This window comes from Tachysurus fulvidraco, chromosome 20, assembly GCF_022655615.1.
Source record: "Tachysurus fulvidraco isolate hzauxx_2018 chromosome 20, HZAU_PFXX_2.0, whole genome shotgun sequence".
NCBI lineage: Eukaryota > Metazoa > Chordata > Actinopteri > Siluriformes > Bagridae > Tachysurus > Tachysurus fulvidraco.
In genome coordinates, this window is record NC_062537.1 from 18,084,712 (window position 1) to 18,102,580 (window position 17,869).

The following is a 17,869-nucleotide window of genomic DNA, read 5'->3' on the forward strand; positions in this document are numbered from 1 at the left end:
TGAATGAATATATTGTGCATTTTTATTAGGTCATGAATTCCAGTAAACCTTATGAGATGAGCAAAGTAAGGCAAAGAGACTCGTGACATCCTTAAACAAGCATATTTATTCAGTCAGCGTTTCCATGATTGTAAAATACATAAATAGAATAAAAATTATTTACATCTGACATTTCAGTGACAGGAGAATCGTACACAGAGCAAAAGTACGTTCACAGAAAAGTCTGTGTGTTCTAAACTAGCTCAGTGGAATATCGTGTGTGCAGAAAGCTTCTCAAGCCAGAGTCCACGTTTCCATTAACACACACCTGTTAGGAACTCAGAAGATCCAGACACTTTTTTTCACAGCAGGAAACGGATCTAGATGTTAGATATGATGTTCTGATGTTTGTTCGTTACCAAGACACAGAATGTCTTCAGTGAGATGGGAGTGTTTTGTAATGTCTTAACATTTACACAAACAACAGAACCGAACACTTAGCCTAGCTCCTGCAAGAACCTCATTCAGGAACTGTGGAGTTCTCAGTTAGGAGATTTCAGGAGTTATTTTGTTCCTGGAAGACGTTTCATGCCAATTGAGTCCTGAGAGAGTCCTGAAACTCTTTACATTCTTTACATTTTACAAGTCTCTCTATTTTTTTTTTTAAAGGTCCAGAGTTCCTCAGTTACCTAAAAAGATTCATGAACTCCAAATTCGCAGATCCTTCAAAGGGTCTAGAAATCAGTTCCCAAAAAATGTTCTGGAATCCTCAGGTACTGAAAATGTTCCAGAACTGTTTTGTTCCTGACAGGTGTGTGAAAACTCCTACATTCAGCGTTTTGAATCACGTCCTTAAATTCCTTAACATTGAAGTTTCCTTAAGTTCTATAACTCCTTAAATTCCTGAAAAAGTTTCCAAAAAAGAAATATTTGGCTCCTCTGGAACCTTTCAGTTTCTGGACAAAAGCTACAGAACAATCAGCTTCTGAACTTCCAGCTCCTGATTATCTATCTATCTATCTATCTATCTATCTATCTATCTATCTATCTATCTATCTATCTATCTATCTATCTATCTATCTATCTATCTATTTATTAATTTAATTTATTTATTTATTATTTATTTTATTTTTTTTAGCAGAACTCCTACAGTTCCAGAAAAAGTTTCATAATCTCTTCGGTTCTGAAATCGGTTCTGGAAGTTTAATTCCTGATGGTTTAAGGATGATGTGCTGGATTGAGAAACTCTGCTCCACGTCAATGAAGAACATTTTCAGTGGAAAAACATTTCCCAGCAACCCCTCTGACCTTCTCTAATTCCACCCCATGCTCTTCTTCTAAACTGTAAGATGATGCAGGCCAGTCTGCATCTCTTATTATTTAGTAACCCTCATAAAACATAAAAAAAAAGTTTAAAAAACAAAAGTCACCCGAAAGTGAACAAATGTGTAAGAGAGCAAATGAGAGGAGAGACAGATAAAGCAGTGCAGACAAAAATCAACAGTGCAGTTTAGTAAGAATAAAAAATAAACTCTTCAGAAGAGGACAATCCGTTGATGAATAAAAAATAAATAATAAATAAATAACTAGATAAATAAAAAGTAATAAAACGAGTTGTCATGACGTAGTAACCAAGTCGACGGCTTTATCTATTGCTTTTTTTATTGATACGCTTTTCATTTGTAACCGTGTGACTGAGAAAGATGTTCTATTATCGAGCTGCTTTATCTGTAAATCCTCTGATTTGAGCACAGCAAGCTGTTTTGATGCCACGTTATGAGAAAGGAGCTTTTAATAATAATAATAATAATAATAATAATGATGAGGTATTTAACTTCAAACTAATCGCTCACAGAAAATCCACCATTCAGTCCTACATGAGCTGAATTTTTTTTTTTTTTTTAAATCTCTGCCCATTAATAAGTAGAAAGCACTTAATAATTCTAAGGGGAAATTTGGTAACTATGACCTACCGAAGCCGTAGATCTGTCCGATATTACATTTATGGCATTTGGTAGACGCCCTTATGCGGAGCGACTTTATACTGAGCAGCTGAGGGTTAATAGCCTTGCTCAGGGGCCCAGCATGTGGCAGCTTGGTGGACCTGGGATTCGAACTCACGACCTTCCGATCGTTTCTCAGACAGGATCCTGAGTTTCTCCAATACATCTACAACACAGAGTAGATCTAATAAATTAGTACCAAGAGATTCATTTGTGTCGACCTGTTTTTAGATTCTGATCAGCGATATGATCAACTGAACATGTTACGCTACTGAACGCTGACGGTTCACTACGTTATCAGCATCGCAGGCAACACATACAGTAATTTGGCAAAACACGTTACCTATCGTGTCTGTTCAATCCAAGCGTGTGATTTTCCTGCAGAACTAAAACTCAGAGCTTCCTCATGGGCTGAAATGTAAAATATTTTCAGTTCCATTAACGCAGGCTGATTAGTTCAGCCCTAAATAAATAGATATGATAAACAATTAATCGGTAGATCATTTAAAAACTTGTCCAATTTGAGCCTTGTGCAAGCTTCATATACAGGAAGTCATCTGTCGTACTTCCTGCTCTGAAAGGTACTGCTTATCTAACTGCACTGATACTAGACTACTTGTGTACATGGTGATAGGATAGAACTGATTTCCCTTTAGTATTTATTTTCTGTCAAACCTCAATATATTGTGTTCATTCTTACTGTCTCTGAGTCTGATATACAGTAGATTTCTGTTTGTCCAACATCGCTTTGTTTTTATATTGGTTAAAACCTGTTAGTAGCATATTTGCATTAATGTATGCGTGTCCTTACACAAGCTCGTTTATATACAAAATACTCATCCGGTGGCTTCATTTCCATAAAATTTCCATAAATAATTCAGAAAATGAACTCGACTGAGGAATAAACCTTTATATTCTTGGCACATGACTAATTCTGTGTTCTTTTAAACGATGTCGTTTCTCCGACTTATTGTAACAGGACCTTGAGAAGGCTGTAACAGACTGAGTAGTAACTCTTCCTACATGCTGCTGAAACCAACTTCTGACGCTGTTATCAATCTACTTCAAGATAATGTCCTCATAATGACCAGTGCAATTAACATTCACATTTAAAAAGACCAAAATAAATAAAAAAGACATCTACTGTCCATCTAGCAGATGACAACATACGCCAAGTGAGTGAATGAGTTTGAGTGTGTGTGTGTGAGTGTGTGTGTGTGAGTATGTGTGTCTGAGTGAGTGTGTGTAAGTGAGTATGTGTGTGAGTGAGTGTGTGTAAGTGAGTATGTGTGTGAGTGAGTGCGTGTGTAAGTGAGTATGTGTGTGAGTGAGTGTGTGTAAGTGAGTATGTGTGTGAGTGAGTGCGTGTGTAAGTGAGTATGTGTGTGAGTGAGTGTGTGTAAGTGAGTATGTGTGTGAGTGAGTGTGTGTAAGTGAGTATGTGTGTGAGTGAGTGCGTGAGTGTGTGATTGAATGAGAGTGTGACTGAGTGACCTTTAGGCCATCCTTAAAAATATTCTTGTTTGCCGTAACCCGACCGACCCTGTCAATTTAGGACAGACTCAAAATTTGTTTTGTTTTTGACTTGCCGGTTGTAAATTTGCGTTAAGGCCGACGAATTTTTTTATTTTACTCTTCAAACAACTAATACAAAAGCAATAAAATAATATTAATTATATTTTAGTAAGTATTGTAAATATATAAATTGCCTAGGCCTACATACAAAAAAAAGCCTACGTTCTTTTTCTTTTAAATAAAAACCCGTGACGTCATCTATGTTTACACTATTGGTTACCGGATGTCACACTATTGGTTACCGGATGTCAAACTATTGGTTACCGGATGTCACACTATTGGTTACCGGATGTCACACTATTGGTTACCGGATGTCACACTATGGCCTGTGCGTTCGTTTCCTCTCATACTCTCATTCACGGTCAGAGTCAACGGTTCGCGCTTGGTAATGATGGCTGCGGCTGCAGTAAACAAAATGTTCGCGGTAACCGTTCAAAGTCATACGGGTTCGGGCACCATAATACATCTAAAAAATTCCTTAAAACAGCTCGACACCGCTTTAACTTGGCACGAAGTTCTGGAAAAACTGTCCAGCATCAAAATAAGGTTTGCAATGATGCGCCCGAAGGCATGGGTTGAAGACCCAGTCAGTGACGTCATGATATGCTAATTAGTTTAAAGTCATACCTACGTAATCACCATCACCAAAATTGTACTTTTTTTTTTTTTTACATTGAAACTTGAAAAAAAAATTTTGACCTACGTACTGACATTTTGGTACTGCAAACCAAAATATTTTTAAGGATGGCCTTACTGGTGCTGTTGCCTGAGTAAGAGATACAGCAGAAAAATTCCTAACCACATAAATAATACTGAGGAACAAACATCAAGGAAACCGGAACATAGACAAAAAGCACAAACACTAATCCCTTTGAGTTATTTCTGTTCCCGGCTGTACAAAAGACATGTGTGTTCCCTTAAGCCCCGTTCACACTGCAGGTAAAAGTGGCCCAAATCTGATTTTTTTGGGGGTCAAGTGACCAGGTCAGACTTCTTCAGGAGTAGTGTGAACACTCAAATCTAGCCCAGATCTGATTTTTTTCAAATCAGATGCAGACCTTGATGCGACTTTTACGTCAATCTACATCGACATTCGTCACGATTATGCGCCGGCGAGTACGGATCAAATAATCAAAAGTTGCCCTCGTCATCTGAAAATTTTCAAAACACTGTGTCTCTGTGCTGCCATTACACAAACATTTAGAAAGAAAAGTGAAAATGCTTACTTCCCCCATAACCTCGCCAACTTAGCGCAACGGCGTGCTGCGTGTGACGACATCGTTATTGTTTGTTTGCGCATGTGGGTCAGTTCGAAACAGCAAACAGTTCACGCTGGTATCTGATATAGGCCACATTTTAAAAGGTAATGTGAACAGCCAAACAAAAAAAAAATCAGATCTGAGGAAAATATCCGAATTTAGCGTTAAGACTTGCAGTGTGAACGTGTGAACGTGAACGTGGCCTTAGAGACACAGACCGGGTCTGAGAATAAAACCTTATAATGAGGATCATACAACATGTCCCAGCTATTCTACAGCAAGTAAAGACATCGGTCAATGTGAATATAATGGACGTCTCTGTCAATTTAATGTCTTTTTGTACTTCCTGTTGTTCAGTGTCCCAGACCAAGTCATTGGTTTAGAAGACTGTAAGACTTTCTGCTATATTTAAACATAAACGAGGCTACACAGCACCGCAGAATCCATGAGTAGACGGTTATGTTGTTCTGTAGACGGCCATCTCGGACAATGGCTTTTATAAGGTCGGCTGTGGTGTTTGTAATATTATAAGTGAGTGTGTGAGTACTTTTTTTTAAATAGTGTTTGAATGTTTTATGCCATCCCGATGTCTGATAATAATAACATGACAATTTATGTTGAATATATATATATATGTGTATATATATATGTGTATATGTATGTGTATATATATATATATATACATATATATATATATATATATATATATATATATATATACATATATGTATACACACACACATATATATATATATATATATATATATATATATATATATACACACACACATATATATATATATATATATATATACATATATATAAATTATATAATATAATATATTCAAGTACAAACAGGAACCCGACTTGTGCCATGAAATCCAACGACAATCAAGAGTTAAAAATATACAAATAAAAGATCCGTTCTTAAATAAATCGATTACCAGAAACTGACAAATTTACAGAGGAAGACGATCGACATCTGCTGCGTTACAGAATCTTTCCCCGAGTGAAAGAAAGACAGTTTCTCAGTGGTGAAACAGACTTCCATTATTTCCTCATAGCTTCTGAAGCCTCAGGTCTCCATACGCTGATCATATCTTAACGGTAAAAGTAAAACATTTTAGAACATAAGTCAGATTGATGTCTGTAAGTAAACCTGCTCGTAACAGTTTATTTAGACTTTATTCGGTCTCGTTTATCCACCTAAAAAGGTTGTCGGTTTCCTTAAACGTCCGTCCTGACTGTAAACTAAACAAAAATGAGATGATCTCACCACTGTGCAGTATGTAAACGTAAGCTTAGAATAAAAACATTACCGAACAAACACCTGACAAAGAAGAGCTGCCTTTAAAAGCTCCTTCCAGACTAACAGAGTGAGGAGAACAGTACCTCAAAACCACCGACGTACTTCTTTTCTTCAATTGTAACCATTTTTTTTGTGCTAAAACAGTCCGCAGGTGACCTACAGAATAGAATGTACAGTAGGTGTTGAGTCCCACAGACACCTGGGTCGCGGCTTCACAGTGGAGATAAAGATAACGTCATCTGCGTTCACGCAAGAGTGTTTATGCCACCCGGTGTGTATGGAGGTAACAGGAGAAGTCTCAGAGCTTTGTGAGCTTGGGGATAGTCGAAATACATTGGCACAGTGAAGAAGTACCGGTACTGTGGCTCCAAACACATTTAGCACTTTCCCACCAGCATGGTACTTGTGCTGATGGAACTCTATTCTGTCCTTTTTTTTTCTTTCTTTCTTTCTTTCTTTCTTTTTTTCTTTTTCTTTTTTTTTTATACCAAGTCCCAGCCTGGCAAAATCCAATCAGTGGCATTAAGAAAAGCAAGAATATGGAGGTCATGTCACCATGACAACAACAAAACTAGCCCATAAACCAAAATGGTTATTTTTATGTCACATATTCATCAAAGGAATTGTACCTCTGATAAGATTTACTGATGCTTCACGCGAGGAAGGACTATAGCTTACGATTTCCAGTTTGTCTTCCTGTCCTCATTTCATTATCTTGTGAAATTCTGTCTCTGTCTTCTTGTCAGATTTTTTTGGGCGGCTAGTCCTGGAAACATTTCCAGGCCTGTAGATGGATTTATGTCACTGTAGCCTTCAAATTATGATTCTTGAGGTAACTCGGGATCATCATACAGTCCTAATGAAGTTCCTCAGTAATGAACATGGTCAGGATCTAGTGCTAGATATGGTTCTAGATCATAGTCTTGTGGTGTAGATGGTTCTGGGTCTTGGACTAGTTCTGAGGTTGGTTTTAGGACATGGACTGGTTCAAGGGATGGCTATAGGTCAGGAACTAGACCCGAGGTTTGTTCTAGATCATGGTCTAGTTCTGAAGATGGTTCTAGATCATGTACTAGTTCTGAAGAAGGTTCTAACTCATGGTCTATTTCAAAGAATGGTTCTAGGTCATGGTCTAGTTCTAAGGATGGTTCTAGATCTTGCTTTAGTGTTGGAGGTGGTTCCGAGGATCCTTTTAGGTCACGGCACACTTCTGAAGATGGTTTGAGATCACGATCAAGTACTGCATGTGGTTTTTGAACATGATTCAGATTTAGAGGTGTTTGAAGGTCATGATTCAGTTTTGAAGATGCTTCTAGGTCATGTTCTAGTACTGTAGGTGGTTCTAGATCGTAGTATAGTTCTTCCCATGGTTCAGAATCATCATACAGTTCTAGAGATGGCTCTGTAGATAATAATTCTGTAGAGAATAATTCTGAGGACAGTTCTAAAGATGCTTCCTGGGGTGGATCTAGATATGAAGATGTTTCATAAGTGCATCCTGGATAAGGTTGTACTTCATCGGTGCAGATAGTGCCATTTGAGGCTTTTGTGCGACGGGAGTCCACATATGCGACGATGAACTCCGAGTTCTGGTACATAATCATCCCTGAGATTGTGAGCACAGCTCCGGCGCAGCTCATTGCAGAAAGCTGGCTATCGAAGAGCAGCTGGGAGAGCAGCAGGTTACCCACCAAGCTCAGGTTGCCCAGGATGTGCAGCGTGACGGCGGACGTGAGGCTGATGACAGAGCAGCTCGCCAGGTTATAGAGCACAGAACCCAGGCAGCTGAGCAGGATGAAAACCCACAGATGGCCATCGTAGTGGTTGGGCGACTGAAGAGTGGTCCAGTTCTCCAGGACCAGAGCTGCCACAGCCAGGATGCAGAAACTGGGGATCGCCATTAGATAGAGCAGGAATACTGAGTTGATCTTCTCCTCCTGGAGCAGATTGCCTGAAAATTCACAAAAGATGTACGTTAATGAAGTCACAGAGACACTATAGAGCCAAAAACTTGTGGACACACGACCATCATACTCATATGAAGATCCCATCCCGTTCCAGATAACCTGAATAACCTCCATTCTTCTGGAAACCATTTCACTAGATGTTGGAGTGTGTCATTCAACTATAAGAGCATTAGTGAGATCAGACACTGTTGTTGATAATAGTAAGGAGGTCTAGAGTTCAGTCAGTGTTTCGGTTTATCCCAAATGTGTTCAGTGGAGTTAAAGCAGAGTCACGGCTCTCGAGTGCTTCCACTCTGAACTTAACACACCGTATCTGCATGGAGCTTGCTTTGTACACAGGGGCATTGTCATGCTGGAACAGTGTTTGGACCTCTTTGTTCTATTGAAGCGAAATTTTTCAACCCTGAAAAGAATTCAACCCTGCTTTGGTATAAAGCAAATAAAATGAACACCATCTGACTGCATGACTTCGGCATTCAGCAGTGCTGTGGTAAAAAAAAGAAACTACGCAGAGGAAGGTAAAGGTTTTATGCTCCGATCTTCTGCTGGAACACGTGCCGACTACTCTGTGTACGACACACACCGTAAACAAGCCTGTAAAAAACATAACCCACTGATATGTGACACTAACACCATGACCTAGATGAGAATTTGTGCTCGATTACTCAGCTGGATGGAAGCTCCAGAAAAAACTCCAAACGCAGTTTAATCGACCTGGTTCATATGCAGTCGTCGATCCTGTTCCTTATCCATGAATCGATGAAAACGTTTTTACACCAAATGAGGAAATGTAGTTTGGAAAAGTTTGGAAAAGCCGTATAACTAAAGCAGGGGAATCAAACTCAAATTCACAGTGGGCCAAAATATAAAACTGAGAAAAAGTCACAGGCCAAACAATATTTACTGAAAAATGAACTGCAACTGATATGTAATGTTCAACCTTTTTCATATGGAAACAAACTTTAGTTTTGCTTAAACACAGGATTTGGAACAACCAGAGCTTGTTATTACAAACACATAAGAAATTAAAAGAATTAAAATAAAAGACACATCAGTGGTGTTTATTTCTTATTGAAATAAATAAAAGAAATGATGTCTCTCATTTTACCATTTTAAGTTCCTTTTTGAAGTGGATCTTTTTCAAAACCAACAACAAAACAACCAAAAATAATAATTTCATTCAATAAAAATCCAACTTTTCGACTATTAACAGTTCATGCCTTGGAGTAGAAACAGTGCATAAAGAAAACGTGTATTCAAAATCAGTTTGTTACACTCTGTTTCGTTTCATAGTGTTTCATAATGTTTCGTTTCATTGTCTTCTTATGTTACATTCTTTCCTTACAGACACGTTAGCACCGTTAGTACACAAGACAAACAGGTCTGTCCTTTATATTCGTGAACAGATAATCTGCCTCCCTCCTGTCTTGAAAGCTCCTATTGTCCATCTTTTGTTTGGTCATTTTTGTGGAGGGTGAAATTAACTTGCCCGATGTGACTGTAACATGGTTGTTAACGACTGTCAACAGAGAATGAGGAGCGCTTGCTGTTCGTGACTACGCGTCAATACAGTGGCAAGGCATTCTGGGATTTGTAGTATTAGCGGAGCATGCGGCTAGCCAGCTGTAATGCACATTTGATATGATCTCGTGAGTCAAATATAATTACACCGCGGGCCTGAGTTTGACACCCCTCAACCAAAGTATCGTCTGCTGTCTGTTTATTTCTTTATTCCACAGTATTTACTGTAATAAGCTTAATGCGTCTGTTGCTTTAGAGTTTGAATCGTGTAAAACGTGCAAAAGGACGATAAAACACTAGTACATTTGGCAAGATTTTTAACTTAGCGTCACCGATATCAAACTCGGACAGGATTTCACTTCAGTATCTTTTGTGAATCTGTACAGATGAGGATGAGGAGCAAATAGTGCAGAGATGATCTTTTCACTAAACTCTCACCTCATGTCATACACACATGTTAGAGTGGGGTCATGATTATACAAAGCCAATAACAGCGTTCCTTCTCTACTGTTGGTTGCCATAGTAATAATGTTTCTTAGTGGGCGGAGCATTCCTAATCAGTATTCCTGCCTTGGTGTTTGTGTATAAACTTCAGCAGTGTGTATCAGCATCATACTGTCTCGATGGCAGACGCTCCGTATTTGCATAAAGTTAAATGTCACTGGACACGTCGACATCCAGTCAGCTCGGATTTAAAATGAACGATCTGTGTTCACATTGTCGCTGCGACTCTCTGTATGTATAAATGTAGCATTATGTATAAGTGTAGCACACACACACTAAATCCGATTTTGTCACATTTTCCCCAATGTCTGATTCTGCACATACTGGCCTTCAGCGCTAATACTGGAAACTAAATCTTCTGTTCTCAAACTCAAACTTATCTGTGATAAGGAGATCAGTGTGATGGGAAATCCAACATGTCCAACGTCCTTACATTAAACGCCATGTTACAGAAAGGTGTTATGAAACATGTAGTGAGATAATAAACGTCCCACAGTGTGGAATCATGGGATTTAGTCTCTATCTCACTCTCTCTGTCTCGCTCACTCTCTGTCTTGCTCGCTCTCTGTCTCACTCTCTGTCTGCCTGTCTCTCTCTGTCTCTCTCTCTCTCTCTATTTCTCCCTCTCTGTCTGTCTGTCTCTATTTCTCTATCTGTCTGTCTGTCTCTCTCTCTGCGTCTGTCTCTCTGTCTCTCTCTCTCCCTCCCTCCCTCCCTCTCTCTCTATTTCTCTCTCTCCCTCCCTCTCTCTATTTCTATTTCTCTCTCTCCTTCTCTCCCTCCCTCCCTCTATTTCTATTTCTCTCTCTCTCTCCCTCCCTCCCTCTATTTCTATTTCTCTCTCTCCCTCCCTCTCTCTATTTCTGTTTCTCTCTCTCCATCCCTCGCTCCCTATTTCTCTCTCTCCCTCCCTCTCTCTATTTCTCTCTCTCTCTGGTTTACTTCCTCCACTGTGGACCATTTAACATCATGAAATCCAGCAGAAAGCAATATATCCACATGACATAATTCACTCAGTATCACAGAGTCCTAAACGCAGTGTCCTAAGCAGAGTTTATATCCTGTACTGGGTGTGTACTCAAAGACATTTCAAGCTCTCAGGACCGAGAGGACAATAATCATCGAAGGGGTGATGTGATGTCCCTCTCATAGTACGGCACTTTGCCAATGATTTGCTAATTTGCTAATGATGAACATTGCTAATGATGAACACAAAAGAATGGAATGTTATTTTATCCATTTATTGCTATGTTATAGGTACAATATACGTTATAGCACTCTATAACACTCGCTCCTTCATCGGAATCGCTTTTTCACTCTGTTCTGAAAGTAAGTCTGATCTAAAATGAGTCAGGACACCGTTACACAGAATTTTAATGGTTAAAGGCAACGCCTTCAAATTTTAGCTGCTTATGAACAAGAACTTGGAGCATCAATAGAGAGCAGAAATGGGTTTGATATCAATGTTTTGAAGGAAAAATCTTTTCAAGATGAATATATTGCTCCTAGTATTCTAGGTAAAAACAGAAATACTCATGAAACACTACAAATTCTTGAGTGTCTATTTCATATGAGCTTCATATTAAGCACCACTGTGAATGATCAACATGGACACAACCAAACAGGAGAAAGCTACATTTTTTTGGTGTCTGGGCAAAAAGAGTACACCTGTCTATGTGAAGCGTCTACAATACAATAAGGAACTAGAACAAGAGTGTTAATAAAAAGCTATAGATTGCATTTAGAGCTGCTGCCTGATGCGGCGACACATTCTGACCAATCAGAAGCAAGAATCCGATGGCGCTGTGGTATAAACACAATATAAAAATGTGGGCGTGGCTAAATGGATACATAACAAAAGCAGCATAGCAACAAGCATAAAATTAGACGGATGTTTCTTCTTAAAAGCAGTGAATAAAAATAGTGGACACTTAATGAGAGTGTGCTGTTTGTTCCAACATTTTAGGAAACCTAGACGTTATTTATCTTCGGGTGTTTGTGCACTGTTTTCATAATCAGATGGATGACTCGGTGTAGGTGTTGGTGCATATGTGACCACAACCTTCCCACCCTTACAGAGTCATCACGAATCGGAATAGTTCTGTTTTACAGTTCAGCACTATATCCCTCCCAATAAAAATAACAGCACATCCTGAAAGGAAATCATGCTGGAGATAGGTACAGAGTTAAAACGTGTGTTTAGAGCAGGGAGGTTCGGCTTCTCTGAGTTAAAGCAGAACGTGGACGGAGCGGCCGGCGCCGCTATGTGGCGTGTCTCTGACAAAAAGATTCCACAGAAGCTCAAACAGCCGTCTGGCACGTAAACCGTCACGGAACAGTGGATTCGTAGGAAAGACTAAAAGTGGTGCATGACATCAGTCAGCTTCTATTCATAGACACCCAGGAGAGGACACTGGTTTAGTAACTTTACACTGCGAGCTGGGGAAAAAATAAATAACAGCCCTTTTGACAAATAGCCTCTCTGTGGTAAACATATTTAACACATGAGTAATGACGACGTGTGTGTGCGCGCGCGTGTGTGTGTGTGTGTGTGTGTACTTGCCACAGCCATATCTTAAATAAATGCTTCTGAAAGTTAAATAAACCCATATTTTAAAATAACTGATCGATAATAAAACCATTGAAGTAAACATCTACTAGTTGCTTTTTCCCTCTTTTACTTGATGAAAAGCACAGTGAACAGGAGGAACCCTCTAATCATTATCAGGACTGTCAGTCATCAAATCATCTGTATATTACACACTACTGCTGCTGTATATTGCACAAAAAGCATAATATTGCACAATATTGTTATTTGCACTCCCACACTTTATGTACATAACTGATCGTTCATATTCTAAATTCATATTTTATACTCATTCTGTCTATATTGTATCTCATCGTCTGCATTGTTTTCTTATACAGTATAGGGTTATTTATGTCTGTACCTTTGACTCACAAACTGCTGGAACCAAATTCCTTGTGTGTGTCAACACACTTGGCCAATAAATCTGATTCTGATTCTAGTGTGTAGATTTTTGGTAATTCGGTCATAACTCAATCACAATACAATATTAAAGGTATGACCCCAGAGACTAGGAATGGTACAGTTCATACTCACTTTGCTGGATGCTTTTTACTCCCCGCAGCACAGTGGCAGCGATCACGAACAGACAGCCCATCTTATCAAACTGCACCTCGCCCATGATGCTGAACGAAGCCCCGAGGCAGATGGGCATCATGGCCATGTATGTGAGAACGTGGTGCTGTTTACCGAGCACCAGAGATGAGATAGCCAGAGTGAAGATCGGTGTGGTGGTGTAGATCATCTGAGCGAAGGACAGCTGCACGTAGTTGAGTCCGACGTTCCCGAAAGCGATGCTGGCGCAGAAGGTGAGGCTCAGCAGGAACACTTTGCACTTAGCGCTGGATGTCAGTTCCTGCTGTGCCACTCCTCGCTTTCGGACAAACCAGTATTTTATGACTCCTACGACTATGGCCGTGAGCATGTGTAGAGCCGACAGGAGGAGCGGGTATCTGAAGTTGTACACAGCAAAGATCCATTTGTTTAAGCTGGAGATGGTGGTTCCTGTGACCAGCCACACCACCACGGCTGACAGAAGGTGCAGAGTTTCAGGTGGACGCATCCTCCCCTGCCTGTCGTCTCGGGTCTCCTCGCTTTTGGAGGGTCCATCATCGGAGCTGATCATTTTCGCTTCATCTTCAACTCTGTTGACGCAAACACAGCTTGAGTTTGAGATGGAAAATAACACCTTGTTCCTCATTCACACAGGTTCCTGTGTTTTTCCCGCTCTGACACGCCCACTTTAACTCAGGGAAGTCTGTGCATCACTGTGTAGAGAGCAGGGAAAAGACTAAAACTAAAGTGTAAGGTGTTTCAACCATAGGAAACGTCTTCGACAAATGACGTAATCGGCAAATGTGAAGTCTCACACACGTGTACGGCGATCCCGTCTGCGATTGGTCAATCAGGAATATTCAAAATAAGTAAAACACGGAAGTAAATTTCCAACGTGAGTCAACACTGGGATGAACTTCAGGGAAAACACACACGCGCACACACACGCACACACACACGCGCGCGCGCACACACACACACACACACACACGAGGCGTGACTTTAGACAAATATATATTTAGAAACGTCACCATTTTGAATTGTTCGCACCGCAGATCTCATTCATCAACCGCAGAACGTACGATTGTACATCTTATTTCAGACACATTACATAAAATAACGACGACCGTTTCTGAGATTAGAAAACAACGAGTATTCCATGTTCTCAAAAGTAAACCCTAAGATGCGTTTTAAATAAAACGTTCCCACTTAAACAAACACGTTTATATTTACCACTTCCATTATAGTAAGAAAACGCTCATGTTGTAGAATCAGAATCAGAAAGGTCTTTATAGCAAAGTGTGAATTTGTTCTAGTACAGGAGCTCCACAGTGTAAACAGAATGGCAATGATAAGACATGAACACATACAATTAATTGTGTTTATTATAAATGTGTTCATGTCTTATCATTGCCATTCTGTTTACACTTTGGAGCTCCTGTACTAGAACAAATTCACACTTGGCTATAAAGACCTTTCAGATTCTGATTCTGATTCTACAACATGAGCGTTTTCTTACTATAATGGAAGTGGTAAATCCTAAAGGTGCCATTCTGTTTACACTCTTGTACTAGAACAAATTCCTCGTATGTAGCGATGGGAAGGAAGTTCGGTTCTTTTCCGCGAACCGGTTCTTTCGGACAGTTCGTTTTAATGAACCGTTTCAAAAATCCAGTTCAGATATTAATACAATCAATTTAACACATTCGAAAAGTTATTTGTAATCATAACTTTAGATGAATACGTTTCTTACATTTAAGTTTTGCAAATAAAACACCCATTACAGGCATTGATGTGCAAACGTGGATGTTTTACGTGTCTTAAAGATATAAAGTTAATAAATTAATCATCAACTTACAAAAAATGGCATATAAAAATACAGACTAACCTGCATAATAGTCAAAAATTAACTGACATATATTGAGTGAACAGTTGTATGATTTTTTTTAGTAAAAATGTTTAATAGCCTATGACTAGTTACTATCCCAATATGTTTAATTTGTTATTAAATAAACTTACATGTTTGCACCTGAAGTCATCGCTTCACTCGCGCTCATTAGCATTTTTGTTCTCTTTAGGTTCACGCATGCGCAGTATCAACAGCTCATCGGTTCTCGGAATCAAAGATTCAGAATCAGAATCTCGAATTCAGAGATTCAGAATCAGAATCAGAAAGATCTTTATTTTGCCAAGTATGTTTTCACATACGTATGACAAGTGTTCATCAGATGGAAAGCTTACAGCTCACAGTTCTTTCAGCACAACGTCTCAGTTCAGTGTACAGGAGTTACATATACTATTAGTATATGTACATATACTATTATAGTTACATATACTATTACTATATTAGTTTATTTAGTGTCGGAGGGGCTGTCAGGCATGACCGAAAGTGAGCAACTTTACTAACTTGTGGATCGGATCAGCGCTGACTCAAGACGCGAACTGTTTAGAACGAATCAGTCCGATTTGGTGAACTGGTTCGTCCACTTCACTAAAAAGATCCGGTTCAAAACAACGATTCGTTCACGAACCGGCCATCACTGTCATATTGAAATTCTATAAATGAACAAATTCAATCTCATGATCTGAAATATAAATATAGAATACATTAAGCTGGAACCCAAACGTTATTTATTATTATTATTATTATTATTATTATTATTATTATTATTCAGCTCGGGTTTCTCTCGGGTTATTTCAAAAGTACTTGGGATTGTCATTATAAAGATAGTATTAGTGTAATGACACGATTATAACACTGTGTATAACAAATAAATACCAATATGAAAACAGCTAAAGGTCGTGTGTGTGTGTGTGTGTGTGTGTGTGTATGTAACCCGTGCGGCTCACTTATGCGCAGCGTGCGGCTCACGTGCGGCTCGCGACACCGGGTATTAAAACTTGGTCTGCGTTGTGTTGCGTTGTGCGATGCAAAGACAGACACGGGACAGCAGGCAGCCGATTCACTGGATCTCTTTACTGATTAACAGAGACAAATAAGCAGCCTCAGATTGAGTGGCCCTTATAACACTCTCTTCCATTGAATCACAGATCAAAAGGGCAAGAGAGAACATAAGAAAATAAGCATAGAATAATATACAGAAAACATACCTGATTAACAGAGACAAATAAGCAGCCTAAGATTGAGTGGCCCTTATAACACTCTATAAAACAAGTGATGTACTTCTATTAGCATGTGCTGGTCTCACATAAAAAACAAATATACCTCAAAGAATGTAAAATGACGAAAATAATCCCAATAATAAATAAAATAATACTTTACACATAAATTGAGGTGGAAATACCAATATACAAAATAATATTAAAATAAGGATTACATTAAATTAAAAGGATGACAAAAGAAACCTACATCTTCCATTGAATCACAGATCAAAAGGGAGGAGGAGGGGTTAGGACAGGAAATTATGTTATACCGTGACCTCGCAACACTTAAAGGAGGAGCACACCTTTATCAGGTATCATAAAATGTACAAGAGAACAATTTTGTGTGAATTATAACAATATTTAGTTGTATACTTTGTATACCTGTTACACTGGAACCCAAACGTTATTTATTATTATTATTCAGCTCGGGTTTCTCTCGGTTTATTTCAAAAGTACTTGGGATTGTCATTATAAAGATAGTATTAGTGTAATGACACGATTATAACACTGTGTATAACAAATAAATACCAATATGAAAACAGCTAAAGGTCGTGTGTGTATGTATGTGTGCGTGTGTGTGTGTGTGTGCGTGTGTGTGTGTGTACACAGTGATCTCGGACTGCGCATATAGAAATAAAGCAGCGAGAAATAACAGCAATCACTACAGAAGCCACAGCATTACACATTAACATCCTAACGACATGTTTATCTGTAAACTTACCCTGTCTGTGGCTGTTAATGCTTCATAAAGGTGCTGATGATGGAGTGTTTCAGTCGCTGTTATTGTCAGAGCAGCTGCGTGGTGTGTTATAAAGCGACAGCTTCTGTCTAACCTGCGCACTTTTGTCTGAACACTGACGACAGCTATTATTGGTGTGTTCCAAACAGCAGTTATTTCTAGCTCCTGCGAGCCGGAAATGCGTCGGCCATATTGGAAGAGGCCAGAATTAGCACTAAGCTAATAGAAGTCTGTGGAGATACCTGACGTAAGCACTTAGAAAAAGGGTTTTTATTTATTTTATACCACAGCAATTTGGCATCCAATACTTTAAATTATTATTTTTTTTTATTAACCAACACCACAAAACATCTCATAATTAGTTTTAATGTAGTGCTTTAACACTGAGACATTGGTTCCTGCGATCACTTACGTTTTAGCATATTTTCTTCTTTTCTGACGCTGGAAACGCTTCATAAATGTCCGAACGTCACTTTATAAATCTTAAATAAATCTGTAAACGACTGCAAACCAAGTGTTTTCCGACAGATTTACAGATGTTTTTACAGAAATATTACTTTTCTCATGTACGCATGATGCCTACTGCGATGCCAACAAAAATATTTAATATATAAAAATTAAGCACTAAATCTTTTGTTTACAGCTTACGGCTCTGCACAGACTTAATGACGTACTTTATTCATACGCCACCATTTCTTTTCATAATTGA

General features: G+C 38.9%; 1 protein-coding gene across 7 annotated transcripts; it reads right to left on the minus strand.

Moving 5' to 3' along the window:
- Nucleotides 1-5,116: 5,116 nt before the first annotated feature.
- Nucleotides 5,117-17,330, minus strand: slc35e4 (solute carrier family 35 member E4). 7 transcript variants are annotated; one of them, XM_027175376.2, is made up of 4 exons: nucleotides 17,143-17,330; nucleotides 16,107-16,235; nucleotides 13,239-13,846; nucleotides 5,117-8,076 (listed from the first exon to the last, which is right to left on the minus strand). In XM_027175376.2, exons 3-4 carry the CDS (start codon nucleotides 13,825-13,827, stop codon nucleotides 7,124-7,126), a joined length of 1,542 nt encoding a protein of 513 aa, XP_027031177.1. In that variant the 5' UTR covers nucleotides 13,828-13,846; nucleotides 16,107-16,235; nucleotides 17,143-17,330; the 3' UTR covers nucleotides 5,117-7,123. The 7 variants fall into 7 exon arrangements, 6 of the variants coding, with proteins under 6 accessions (XP_027031177.1, XP_047661005.1, XP_027031176.1 ...); XM_047805049.1 differs by having other exon boundaries at nucleotides 16,107-16,288; XR_007138855.1 differs by lacking the exons at nucleotides 16,107-16,235; nucleotides 17,143-17,330 and having other exon boundaries at nucleotides 5,117-5,916; nucleotides 6,209-8,076; nucleotides 13,239-14,466.
- Between the last annotated feature and the right edge of the window lie 539 nt (nucleotides 17,331-17,869).